Consider the following 13,464-nt stretch of genomic DNA (forward strand, 5'->3'; position numbering starts at 1 on the left):
TAGACATGTGGTTCCCACACCGTCAGGATGTGGACTGACTGGATATGAACCGTGACCGGCAGCATTTTTGGAGAGCGGGGGCGGCGAGATGGCGTCACTGATACGGGCACAGGACCACCGCACGGCTGCCTTCTCCTCTAGCTGCTGCCTTCTATGCATCAGAGAGGCGTCGCTCCAAACTCCGTTTAAAAATCCGGCAATTTAACGCCGTCTCTCCTCTGAGCCAATGTGCACACCTGTTGCGTGACTCCCTTGTTACACTGGGCTCTTGTAGTCACTTCGGCTTGCATGTATAGTCCAAGGGAAACAGATTAATCTGAGTATTGCTTGTCTCCTGTGCTTTTTGCTGAATAATCTTCAAACCTTTTAATGTAATTTAGTTGAATTGGGTGCAGCTCGGTGTGTTTAGCAGAGATGATTTGAACCGTCTTCCTCTCACGGCGGGTTGAGAGGAAAACGCTGCAGTGGTGTCGGAGGCTGGAGCTGGCGCTGTCCGTAGTGCTGAATCCGCATCAGCTGCTCAAACCCACAAAGCAGCGGGCAGCTTAATTATCCTATTGACATGCACATGAGCTCTCTGGACCGTGATGTAACAGTGTCATTGACATTTCTAACCGATTAAACAAACAAGACCACCAGAAAAGCAATAAACCTGACTTAGTTACTTTGTAGATATGAAAATGTTAGTGTCTGACAGAAAAAAAAACACCATTACATCCCCTGAGAGCATCGTGGCATCCTGAAAGGCTTTTAAAGCACGCCATCCATTCTCTAGAGAGGTCTGTGGTTCGTTTGCCTTTGAATCAGTCAATTTATAAAGGACAGAGGAAAAGTCTTTAATGCATAAAGTGCCTTTGATGTTCGCAATATAATAAAATCCCCTTTTTCTGAACTGACAGAAAAGAAGGTGTAGGTCCAGGAACTTAAGAAGAAAATTCAAGGTACGAAGCAGCAATTCACCCTGAACAGGAACTTGTTGTTTCAGTGAGAAATGGTGGCAAGCTGTAGTTAAATATTAGATTTTTGTTATTGCTGTATGGTAGAGTATGACCTTTTTCAGTACAGTAAATATAAATAACACAACCAACAACATGTATAACTAAATAAACTCCTTTTTTTTTTTAATGTATTGACTTGACAAACAGTGTTTTTTTTATCTTTGTGCTGTAATTTCAGTTACAACCTGTGTTTTTCTCTGTAACTTCTGCGTCTTCACTGTAAGACACAGGCACTTGTTATGCTGCCGTTGTTAAGGAGCAACATATGCTTTTCTGAAATTGCATAATAATTGCCACTTAATGTTTGCATCATTAGTATTTACTACCATCACCGTGCAGCCCGGCAGCCTTATGTTGCATTTTATATTGTACACCACTGGTGAGACAGAAAATGAGATTGTTTTACAGCACAGAAGGAGAGCAGGTGGTGTTTTGTTGATCCAGATGATGGAAAGAATGAAACGTTAATGGTGAGACACTTTTAATATTGTTCTTCTCAGTGAGGATAAACGTGATAAAGAGCTGGTAGCTATTACAGCCCCTAGTCAAGAGGGGCTTCTGGGAAATGGGGCCTTAGTGTTAAGAAACAACAAGCATACAACCAACAGTGTCCACCATGGTCTCATCTCCACAGAATGATCATGTCAAGCTATCACAGTCAATCTGACACAATGGTATTTGGAAGCTGAAAATGGCTACAATGAGTGATATTCTGCAGTGGCACAAATTACCAGTTGCAGGCAAACACTGAACTTCCAGGAACAAATCTCACTCTCGGCTGCACTGCAGTGTTTGCAAATGAGTCCAGGATAATGACCCCCCCCCCCAAACAGCCACGTCTCCTGCTCAACTCGTCTTGTATATTGTGACATTTGGATCACAACAAAGACCCCCCACACACACACACACATAAGAGATACACCCACGCACAGTCATTACTGCAGGATGACTGACGGCTGGCAGATTTTTTTTTTTTTTCACACTCCGTTCACGACTTGTATTGTTTTGAGGAGCTCAAGGCTGCAGAATGGGATTGCTGTCATCAAGGGGCAAAATATCATCTGTGTGCACAGAGAGCTGCTTCAGCTCAGTGAGCAAACAGCCGCAGCTGCATGTACTGTGTGTGCGCTGTGTGTGCGTTTGTTACACACAGCAAATAGTGGAGCTGGAAAAGGAAGAAGGAGAGCAATAAAGGAGTGAGAATGCAGGGAACGAGGAGGAAAAAGGCATCGGAGGGTGAGGGGGAGAAACAGGAAAAGTGGGAAAAGGAGCAGTGAAAGGAAAGAGGAAGTGAGGGAAGGAAACAGAGTGAAATCTGAGAGGCAAAAAGCAAATGGACCAGAAAAGAGTTGACTTTTAATTACAACACTCACAGTAATAATTTAAACCAGAAAGAGCCCAAAGCTTCTCCACTTGATTAAAAAAAATCTCTTCTTATTCCTGTCCTGCAGCAGGACCCTAAAATGTCATCGTCACACACTGACGCTGTTTTGAAGGAAACACATTTGAAAAATGAACATGACCTGTAGCTTCTCTTCCACCATGGAAAATATAATAGAACATTTTTTTTACAGGATGTACATCTGGTTGCATTTATTGCTACAGGCACAGGGGGATGTAATTTGTTTCGTGTCACCTCAGTATAAAATGATCCTGGACAGTTCCATCTGGTGCTATAGGTCCGTGGTTTCTTTATAATAAAGAATTATAAATCCGGTACTAACCAGATTTAGTACCGGGGTAAATAGGTAAATAGGGAAATAGAGGAAGTTCTGAGACAGTATTTTAGAGTTTGGTTAGTTGTGTTTAGAACTTCAACACTTAAATAACATTAGAATAAAATATAATGGAACAGCTGACTGTGAAAAATAAATCTAGAGACTTTTTTCAGGGCAGGTTGTTGGGCAACTCATGGCCTCTGTGTTTCCTTATATACTGGGCACAGATGGAGTTCTGCTGTGCTACACTAAGGGAATGAAAAATATATAATGACTTAGCTGAGAGCCTTGCTAATGAATCAGGTCTTACTGTATAAAATGTAGAAGATAAATATATTCACACTTTCATCACCTTACCACAGAAATTGTTATCCTTTTTGTCGATTAAAGAAGCTTTCATGTTTCTTTGTGTGTGTAGTGAAACCACTTGTGCACCAGATGACGCGGGGAAAGATGGAGGAACATCTGAGTGACAGTACGTGTTGACGGCCGCACACCATCAGTGAAGGAGCACAGCCTGCGAGGCTGGATGCAGGACAAAAAGTCTGTCTTCACATTGAATGTCGTGAATTTATGTGAAATGGATTTCACAGTAAGCAAAAGGAGATTTATTGCTCCTTCCAGCAGCTGTTCAGTTGCTTCTGAGTGGCAGATTTGCAGACTGGGTGCCTGGAGCAGCGTGTAGTGGACACCGGGCCATTGAGAAGTGGGTTAGCACTAAGCCTGCTGATGTATTGATCTGTTGGCTGCAGCACAACATGGCCTGTGACCAGCCACAGCATAGCCTGCAAGACGAGACTGCTGGACAAATGTGGAAATGATTATTCAGATTTACAAGGATTCGTGTTTAATTTTGAATCCCCAATTTTTTTATTTTTTTATTTAACAAACGCCAGGAAAAATATACATGTCTTTGGGATACATCAACCCAAGACAAACTCTAGTCAGCACATTTGGTCATGATTGTGATTGGCTCCTTTTCCTTAAGTGAAATCTGAGGCGTTAACCTTTGAAATCATTAAATGAAAACATTTTCCAGTAAGATCCACTGTTTGCAAACCACCATGATAATCAGTCTGATGAAAATACTGAACACTGAAGCCCCCAAAAAAAAAACTGAGTCATATAAAAGATGCAGCACATCCGAGTGGCTGAGCCCAGAGCTATGTAGTAGTACACCACCTGCAGGCCATCAAGGATAATTACAAATAAGAGTTTTGTGCATAATCAACAAGTTGAAGTCACAAATCAATCAGTTCCACCCCCCCTGCCGAATAATGCACCCCCTGTCTGTCTTTAAGCGTATCAAGAATTTTATCATTTTTTAAAACCGACAAAAATAATGCCGCGTTGTTCCCAAGGCGTAGTTTGCCGTGGAAATCAGCACAATGTCCGGGCAGGCACCGGAGGAGGCAGCAATGCGCCTGCGCAGCGCCCAGTCTGCCGGAAATACAGGAGGCGAAGAAGAAGAACAATTGCCCACAGTCGACGCAGTGTGATCCGGCAGCGTTACTGCCGACAACACCGGGCGAACAATATCCGTCGGGTAACTGCAAACTGCTTGTTTACATGTCGTAGATGTGGGTGTTTCACCGCTAGAGATGTTGTGATTAAATGTTGCCGCTGTTTGTCTGTCTGTCTGTTTTTTTCCCAGTCGACTGGTTGTCATGGAGCGATGCTTTAGGTATGAAGAGCAGAGGAAAGCGCTTAACTACGCTACTAGCTTCTCCTATGTACCATATGCTTCAATGCCATTTAGCTTGCTGTCGTGCCTTACTAAATGGCTACATTTATTTTATTATTTTATTTTTTTTAGATTTGGCTAAAAAGGGAGTCTTGAATTAGACAAGTCAGTTCTGGCTCGCTGTCAATGCTATGTGATGTATTTTGGCTAGCGCCCGATGGAGAGGACGCTTTGCCGAACTCCACTCAAAAATATAGCAATTTAAAAGTTCTCCTGCTTGTAAACTACAGGACATATAGAGCTAATAATGGTAATCATGATAATTAAACGTATTAATTAGTTAATAATAATTATTATTATTATTAGTCCGAATTGTAATTATTATGTCAACCTCCTTTAAAAATGTGCAGTTACTCTGCAGTTCTTGGCCATAGAAAGTTACAGGGCAAGATATTACAGATGTGTTTAGTATGTGGTATATATGCCGAATTATTGGGCGAATTCGGGTTAGTAAAATCTGAAGTCATTGCTGCTTAACGAGACATTTATCATTTCCAAATAAGCAAGAATAGAATGAATTGCCAGATTTTGTGGCCCATCTCAATGGCAGCAAAATAAGAGGCATAAAGCCTTGCTTTAATAGATCATTTGTGCTGCTTTGACTGCATGCTACGCCTTAGTGTCCATGAGCTAGTCATGAGTTAGACCAGGAATTCACCTGCAAGGAATTTAGTTTTTTGCAAGACACATTTCTGGTTCTTATACATAGGTTAAGAACCACAGGATTTTTTTTTTGCATGTAATCCTGGGTGCATCTGTCTGTGTATGTTTTTACCTGTTCACCTGTTAACTGGGTTATTAAGCTCAGTCTGATTATTAAAATGTGTTATTTTCACTGTGGTTTTTCTGCCAGAAGACCTCAAGAAAGGGAGAATTTAAAAAAAACACCTTTTATCACAGATGTTACTTGAAAGAGCGCTTCTGTTCAGTTTATTTATAACTACCTCTCCTCTTCTCCTATCTGAAGTGTCAGCAGGGATGATTCTGCTCCTTGCACGCCACCTCCACCAGCATCAAATCCTCCTCCTCAAGTCCCCCCTTCTCCTCGTCATCCCCCACCTATTCCTCCCTCCTCTCCCCTGTCACCCCTGACTCCTCCTCCCCGAAAAGGAAGGCTGAGTTTCGCCGGAGCCATGGTGGACGTCAGTAAGTGGCCCCTGTTCTCTCTGCTGAGCGCTGAGGAACTAGCCACGCTCCGACAGGCTTGTGTCTTTGGAACCTCTGCTAATGAAGCCATCTACATCACCCACGGAAATGAGGTGAGGAGCGTGTCCTAGATACCAGCAAATCCTGTCTCTTTCAGTTGTCCTTGTTTATCTATATTTTAAGTTTTTGCATTATTTATTTAAATGCTGTTAGGCTCCCTAATTTGTTTGTGTGGATTACTTTATGCTGATCCCAAGGTGCTCAAGTTTGACATCATGTCTCAAGCTACTGTGTATATATATATATATATATATATATATATATATATATGAGTTGCATCTACATTCTAACCAATGTTTTAACTTGTTTATGCTAAGTAGTGACTCTGTGTCTGTTTATGTGTGTTTCATTATTTCCCAGGTATTTGTTGTTGGCATGAACTGCAGTAGCTGCCTTGGTACAGGAGACAGCCTGAGCACCATTGTGCCAAAGAAACTAGACTTCCTGCGGGGGAAGAAGGTCATTAGCCTGAGCTATGGCAGCGGACCTCACGTCCTATTGGCTACTGAGGGTAGGCTATTACTCATGCTTGCTATAAGAACCATTTAGATAACAAATCATAAACTCATCGCGTCTCTTCTCCTCTCACTGAAAACCTTTCAAGAGTAAGTGCTTCTAGCTCTTATTTTACAAAGTCATCTCATGATATTTGATTTCCTGGATCAGAGGTTGTGTTCTGTGGCCTGAGCTCAGGCTCAGGAAAATTAAATTCAATATAGTTTAAAAAAAAAAAAAAAAAAAAAAAAGATTTCAACAAACATGAAAAACTTTCTCCATCATCTATTCATGTGTTCAGTATGTTCCCCACACACATGAAAACTTGTTACTAATGGAAAGATGCTTTAAGGATTTGATACTTTTTCTGTTTTCGTATTAGATTGTATTTGTGTCGAAATGACATTCATGATTCACAAGCCACTGCCTCCTCTGATCTTGACTCACCGTATAATCTTTGCGTCGATTCGTTGCAGACGGACAGCTGTTTGCTTGGGGGCATAATGGCTACAGTCAGTTGGGGAATGGGACGGCCAACCAGGGCCTGTCCCCGGCGCTGGTCACCGCTAACCTGCAGAACAAGAAGGTGAAGGAGGTGGCGTGCGGCTCGCATCACTCCATGGCTCTCACTCAGGATGGAGAGGTGATTGTTTCTGATGATCATAGCCTATATGGATTATTTTATATGTAATGTTTGGAAGATAAACACCCCGTAAAGTCATTATCTGTAAAATCAAGTATCAAGGTTGATCCCTCATGTAATGACTGCCTGAGCTCTTTATTAACTCAATGTCAGTTTGATAGTAAACACCATAGAAAAACCAGTCAAAAGACAAAAATCTGTAGTTTTCCATTTGTTTTATTCATATCGCTGCTTGTATTTTTTTGTGATGATTCATTTCCAGCTTCATTTTGGCAGTGAGCGTTTGTGATGATAAGGACCAAAGTATATTGAATAATTCAGTTAGTGTAGAAATTTCATCCTTCCTGACACGTTAGCCTCCCAAGATAAATGTGGTCATCCTCATTCAGATCAAGTATCACATTTCAGCTATGACTGTGTCACAGCATCCTAATGCTAATCCTCCGTAGCTCTGTAGCTGACATTTAGAGAGGCGCCTAGTAGATGATGAGTAATTGATTACACAGAAAAGTGACTTACTCTTAAAGTTTCAGAGAGTTGTTATTCAACACATAAATGACAGTGTAATTTATTTGAATTAAGAAAAACACTAGAATTTGATGTTAGAATTTGAACAGTGTATTTACAGATACCAGTATGTTTGGATGTCATGTTTAGCTTTAGAAGGGTCACTTGAAAACCTTAACGAAGCCACGTCCCGTCCAGCGAGTGTCAGACTAAGCAGCTTATTTTTAACCCTGAAGCGATAAAGCTAATTAGGCTGTGTGTGTGTGTGTGTGTGTGTGTGTGTGTGTGTGTGTGTGTGTGTGTGTGTGTGTGTGTGTGTGTGTGTGTGTGTGTTAAGCAGGAAAAGCTGTTGCTATGTGAATTTATACTAACTGTGGTCCGCATATAATAATATATAATATAATATACACACATAATGTTTTGTGAATATTGCATTCTCTGTTTACATGATGTATTTGTGCGTCGTGCTTCCCTCAGTTTGTGGAACAGCATGGAGACACATGATACTGATACATTTAATTGAACTTTATTTAGAAATCTGTCAGTGTGTTATTTTGTTTGGCACATGTTGACAGTTTGAAGTTAATTTTCTCGGTGGTACTACATCCTCCCTGCCCCTCCAGGTGTTTGCATGGGGATATAATAACTGTGGCCAGATTGGTTCAGGCTCCACAGCCAACCAGCCCTACCCCAGGAAAGTCACCGGCTGCCTGCAGGGCAAGAACGCGGTGGGCGTCACATGTGGACAGACCTCCTCCATGGCTCTGGTCGACAACGGAGAGGTGAGGATGACATTATACGAAGCCTTAAAGATCCGTGTGAGAAATCTGAACTTTATATAGTAAAAAGGGTTGTTTATTGTTTAATGTTTATCCAGGTTTATGGCTGGGGCTACAACGGAAATGGACAGCTGGGCGTTGGCAACAATGGCAACCAGCTGACGCCTTGCCGCCTCACTGGACTCCAAGGGCTGTGCATCCAACAGGTAAAACAACAACCTAATGTAATCCTGACTGGCAGTGGCCAGATGAGGATGTCTCCAAGCGTGACTCACCTATGACTCATCTGTTAGTCATTCATCGTAATTATCTCGATACTTAAAACAAACCCAGACCACAGATCTCCTGTCTGATGGTGTAATTGAGTAGATAATTGGTTGCTGCTGCGGCACCAGTAGAGCTGAAAGCTTTCCCTGCTTTCCAGATTGTATCAGGCTACGGCCACTGCCTGGCACTAACGGACGAAGGGCTGCTGTACGCCTGGGGAGCAAACACCTACGGTCAGTTGGGAACCGGCAACAAGACCAACCACCTCAGCCCGGTGCAAATCATGGCTGACAAAGAGAGGTAGAGGAGAAGTTTCTCCCATCCTGTTAAGACTCCACCTTCCTGTTTCCTGCCGCCATTTCCTCCCTATGCTCCTGGTCTTAAGTAATTGCCAGTGGACAAAAGGAAGTTGTCTTTCCCTTCATAAACAAAGACTATAGACCAAATCCTGCCATAGCAGAAACCCTGTTTGTCGCCCCGGGTGTTAACATATAGACATCTCTCGTTTAATAGGATTGTAGAAGTCGCCGCCTGCCATTCAACACATACCTCAGCAGCCAAGACACAAAGTGGGCAGGTAGGTCTAGTGTGTGTGTGTGTGTGTGTGTGTGTGTGTGTATGTGTGTGTATGTGTTTGGGTTATATGTAATTTGCTGTTTTCATATTGACGGATTTGATAAATTAGTTTGCAAATTTTAGCAGACTTGTGTGTTAATCAGACCCATTTGTTGGGCCACAGTTTTTCTTCAGTTCATATCTTGAACTGAGAATGTATTCTGCAGTGATGTTGGTGGTCGTGACGTTAATAAAAATGTTCATCCCCCAGGTGTATATGTGGGGTCAGTGTCGGGGTCAGTCCATTGTGCTGCCACACATCACTCACTTCACCAACACCGACGACGTCTTCGCCTGCTTCGCCACACCCTCTGTCATGTGGCGGCTCATGTCAATGGGTGAGAGAGAGGGTGTTGATCCTGCGTGGTAGATTTTTTTTTTTTTCGTAAGCGCTATAAAAGGGAACATTTGTTTTTAAAACATAATACACGCATATTGTTTTCTGCTTTATTCCAGAGCACGATGACTTCCTGACTGTTGCCGAGGCTCTGAGGAAAGAGTTTGACAGCCCAGAAACGGCTGACCTTAAATTCAGTGTCGATGGCAAATGTATTCATGTTCACAAAGCTGTGCTGAAGATCAGGTGGGTGTGTGTTCATGTGCATGTAAGACATAGATATAACTCAAGAGTAAGCATGCTCAGTCAGTGATTGCATTGCTTTTCCCATACACAGTTTCCCATACGCTACTGCCTGAGTTTCAGTATGATACAAAAACAATATTTTTTTTATGCCTTACTTTGAATGATTTAAATGTTTTTTCCATAAGACCTAATTTTTATTTAGCAAAAGAAGCCAAAGTTATGAAATATTAGAAGATGTGTAAAATCTATAAGGTCTGATCAAAGAATAAACTGGAAAAACACAAATTTCTGCCAAGGCCAATGTCAAACAACATAAACCAGACTTCAGAGAAAAAAATTCAAATTCATGGTAAATGATCCGGTTCTTCCCCAGAGTTTAATCAGTTCTTTCCTGGCCCATCATACATCCCTCCACAAAGTTTGGTGCAAATCGGTTCAGTATATTTTGTGTACTCCTGCTGAGAAACAGACACAGGTGAAAACATAACCTGCTCGGTGGTGGTAACATATTGATACCCAGCCCTGTATGAAGTATGAATAGAGGTCTTTTGTTTCAAATAGGTGTGAGCATTTCCGATCGATGTTCCGCTCCCAGTGGACAGAGGATCAGCAAGAGGTGATAGAGATCGGCCAGTTCTCTTACCCCGTCTACAGATCCTTCCTGCAGTTTCTCTACACAGACACCGTTGACCTTCCCCCCGAGGACGCCATAGGTTAGCGTCCGTGTCGTCTTGAAACGCTGTGTTCTCCCATTTGCACTGAATCAGTTTGGAGATGCATTTCTCCTGTGTCTCTGTGTGTGTTTGTGTGTGTTGTCTGCAGGCCTGTTGGACCTGGCCACCTCTTACTGTGAAAACCGTCTGAAACGTCTGTGTCAGCAGATCATCAAGAGAGGAATCACTGTCGAAAATGCCTTCACGCTGCTGTCCGCCGCCATACGATACGACGCAGAGGTACAGTACACACAGACAGACTGTACTGCTGAGGTGTAGCAGCTGATAGTAAAGGTTCATCTTACCCTTACGCATTTATACTATTTTCTATTAGTCTGAATTTCAAGCAGCTGGGGCTGTGCATAAACAGGACATGATGGCGTGTTGATTGAAACACAGTGTAGCACGTGTCTAGTAAAATAAACTTAACTGCCCTTCATATAATACTGATATAAGAATCCATTATGCAGTCAACGAATTGAATGAAACACCTGATTTAAAGTTCCTACATTGACCAAAGACTAAGGGGACACCCAGTGTACACCCAGTGAACTACACAAACAATATTACATTCACCTCTGTTCTAGAAGTGACTCCTACACTGTGCTGTTGTGTGTGCTGCTGCAGCTACTGCTGCTGCGGCATTGTATTCTCCAGAGGGATCGAATCAGTTTGGTCTTTTCTCTGCTGTTCTCTACATTACATTACATTATATTTTGTATATTCAAATCCTGTCTCATTATGTGTCTCTTTCCAGGACCTGGAAGAGTTTTGTTTCAGGTTTTGTGTCAACCATCTGACTCAGGTGACTCAGACTGGAGCCTTCTGGCAGGTGGACGGAGCAATGCTCAAGGAGTTCATCAGCAGAGCTAGCCGCTGTGGAGCCTTCAAGAACTGAGCGGTACTCTTACAAAGTTTAACCTACGTTCCGACCGACTGGATGTGGTTGTAGCGGCAGCAGCAGCAGCAGCAGTGAGTCGCTGCTCTGTAAATATCAGTTCTGATCACATTCCTGAAAGAAAGCAACGGTCCGGTTGAGTTACAAATTTACTGGGGCACATGTTGGCGCATATGCAGCATCATTCACGAGATACTGGAATGGAGTTTAAGTTGCGTTTATCCACGGATCTGAAAATCAGCACTTTCCTGTGGAGTCACTCGTCAAACTCTTGACGCCTTTTCTGTCAAACCGAACTGTATTCTTCATATGCTGTATGTATACTTGAATTTTTGCTTCTTCTCTCGGCCAGTGCTTACACGTACTGAATACTCTCCCTTTACTTTCTGGAAAAGTTCATGTCGGAGACCAAAGACCTAGAAGAAATAGGGAAGGAGTTCGGAGAACAGTGTGTCTTTGTTTGCTAACAGAAAAAGATAGTTTTGTTTGAAGAGCTTAGATGACTGACTTGCACTGGCCAGGACACTAGTCCCACTGTATTGAAACACATCTTTGACTCAGATCTATTTTCCATTTCTATCATTTTCAGTTTGCGGTCTTTGTGTTCAGGCAAAACTACCTATTTGATAAGTCAAACCTTTAAATTTAACAAAATTCTTTAAGCTATTATGTTGACAGAGAAAAGCTGAGTCCCGTTTAGAGGCATCTACATACACAGCCGCTCCATATCCCACTGTGGGTTGTTATGGGACACTTGGTTTGTTATCCTAATTGTTCTCTGGCTGGGATTCTGCATATTTTGGAAGTTAAGTAACATTGTGGAGTGTATGATATTTTCTTTTTTTATATTCAAGTCTGTTTTCTTTTGGTAAGTTCATCCTGCCTGACTTTAATTTTTGTTCTGTGGCACTTTAAGAAACTACAGATGCTTTCTTCCTCATATTCAGTAAAACAGTAACAGTTGAAACAGTTTGAAACTCTGTGGAAGGAAAGACTAGAAAAGTGAGTTACACAATTTTACACTAGAAATTTCACAAAAGCAACAGTAAATATTTGAGGCACCATACATTACTAGTTTCCTTGGTAATTTATTGCATTTTTTTTATAGATACAGTGAGAATGCACTGGAGAAAACATGCACAAGACACTGCAAGCTAAAGCAATATTAACACTTTGAAATGCTCTGTAGAAATAAGTGTAATTTTTGCTAATGTTTTATTTGCTTCGGGTTAAGATTACCAAAATGAAAAAAAAAAAACTGCCTGTAGGTCCTAGTTTTTACTCTCTGCTGTATAACTGGGTGTTGTGATTATCTGTGCTGCTGCAGGAACGCGTTATAGAGTAGCTGAAGAGATAAGACCGGGTCAGCTGGCAGCCAGACTGGTGAGATCAGTTTCAGTTTCCTCTGTTAGGTTTCTATTTCTTGATGCACTTGGATGCTTGATAGAAGAATTTTAATTTGGTTTGAACTTGAGTAGAACCTCTGTTTATCATTAAAGCACAGGAAACAGTTATAGATGTGTTGAGGTTAGGTTTCTATTGAGGTGAAATGAGGAGCAGGTTTACAGCTTTCATTTTTATACGAAAAAGGACAAGCAAACTGGAAAAAAATAAAGATTGTTTTGCTTACTGTATCAAGATAAAATATATTTTTGTTATACTTTCTTAAGCTTTTATTTACATAGGACCAGTTTATAAGTCATGCAACATGCTTAAATTGAATTTACAGCATTACAATGTTGAGATTTATATTATTATTCTTTGCTGTTACATATCTGGGACATGTTATTTTACTTTGTTTTTATATTCAGTTAAGGGGCTGATATGTTTCTGTAAAGAAATAAATAACTCCCATCTGATTTGTTCCCATTTTACTGCCTATTTTGTTCTAAGATAGTCCCTTACAAGTTTATTGTTATTGTGTACATATTCCATATCAGATTAGCTGTCAAACATTGTTGCCAGTGGACTACAGATTGAGACAAGTTAAAATCATGTCATATTTCTTAAGATTTCAGCGCTTTTCTTTATGCATTTCATTTTCTTTTATTCTAAAGTAGCTGATTCTTTGTACACATAGCAAAAGAGCAATTACATTATGATGATGCATGTAATATTTTATACTAAAGATCATCAATAATTTTACAAGCGCAGGCGCGCTCGGCTGGAGGGGTTACACCAGAGGAGGTTATTTCCGGGAAATAAACTTCGAAGTAAGAGCTCGACACTGCACAGGCAGGGTGTAAATAATATCTGGTAAAGCAGAATAACCCAAAGGACTGAATTTAACTTCATTTA

The 13,464-nt window shown here is 41.4% G+C and overlaps 1 protein-coding gene across 3 annotated transcripts; it reads left to right on the top strand.

Annotated features, from left to right (window-relative positions):
- Nucleotides 1-4,093: 4,093 nt before the first annotated feature.
- On the top strand, nucleotides 4,094-13,025 carry rcbtb1 (regulator of chromosome condensation (RCC1) and BTB (POZ) domain containing protein 1). Of its 3 annotated transcripts, none has more exons than XM_071464920.1 (13): nucleotides 4,094-4,262; nucleotides 5,428-5,719; nucleotides 6,027-6,177; nucleotides 6,638-6,804; nucleotides 7,935-8,093; nucleotides 8,189-8,296; nucleotides 8,515-8,657; nucleotides 8,871-8,934; nucleotides 9,184-9,310; nucleotides 9,429-9,555; nucleotides 10,117-10,268; nucleotides 10,378-10,508; nucleotides 11,026-13,025. In XM_071464920.1, the coding sequence occupies exons 2-13, from the start codon at nucleotides 5,594-5,596 to the stop codon at nucleotides 11,164-11,166; spliced, it is 1,596 nt and encodes a 531-aa protein (XP_071321021.1). In that variant the 5' UTR covers nucleotides 4,094-4,262; nucleotides 5,428-5,593; the 3' UTR covers nucleotides 11,167-13,025. The 3 variants fall into 3 exon arrangements, with proteins under 3 accessions (XP_071321021.1, XP_071321020.1, XP_071321022.1); XM_071464919.1 differs by lacking the exon at nucleotides 4,094-4,262 and adding an exon at nucleotides 4,369-4,400; XM_071464921.1 differs by lacking the exons at nucleotides 4,094-4,262; nucleotides 10,117-10,268; nucleotides 10,378-10,508; nucleotides 11,026-13,025 and adding an exon at nucleotides 4,369-4,400 and having other exon boundaries at nucleotides 9,184-9,338; nucleotides 9,429-9,558.
- Nucleotides 13,026-13,464: the final 439 nt, after the last annotated feature.

This window comes from Trachinotus anak, unplaced genomic scaffold, assembly GCF_046630095.1.
Source record: "Trachinotus anak isolate AG129_WGS33_773 ecotype Australia unplaced genomic scaffold, CSIRO_AGI_Tana_v1 ptg000026l, whole genome shotgun sequence".
Classification (NCBI taxonomy): domain Eukaryota; kingdom Metazoa; phylum Chordata; class Actinopteri; order Carangiformes; family Carangidae; genus Trachinotus; species Trachinotus anak.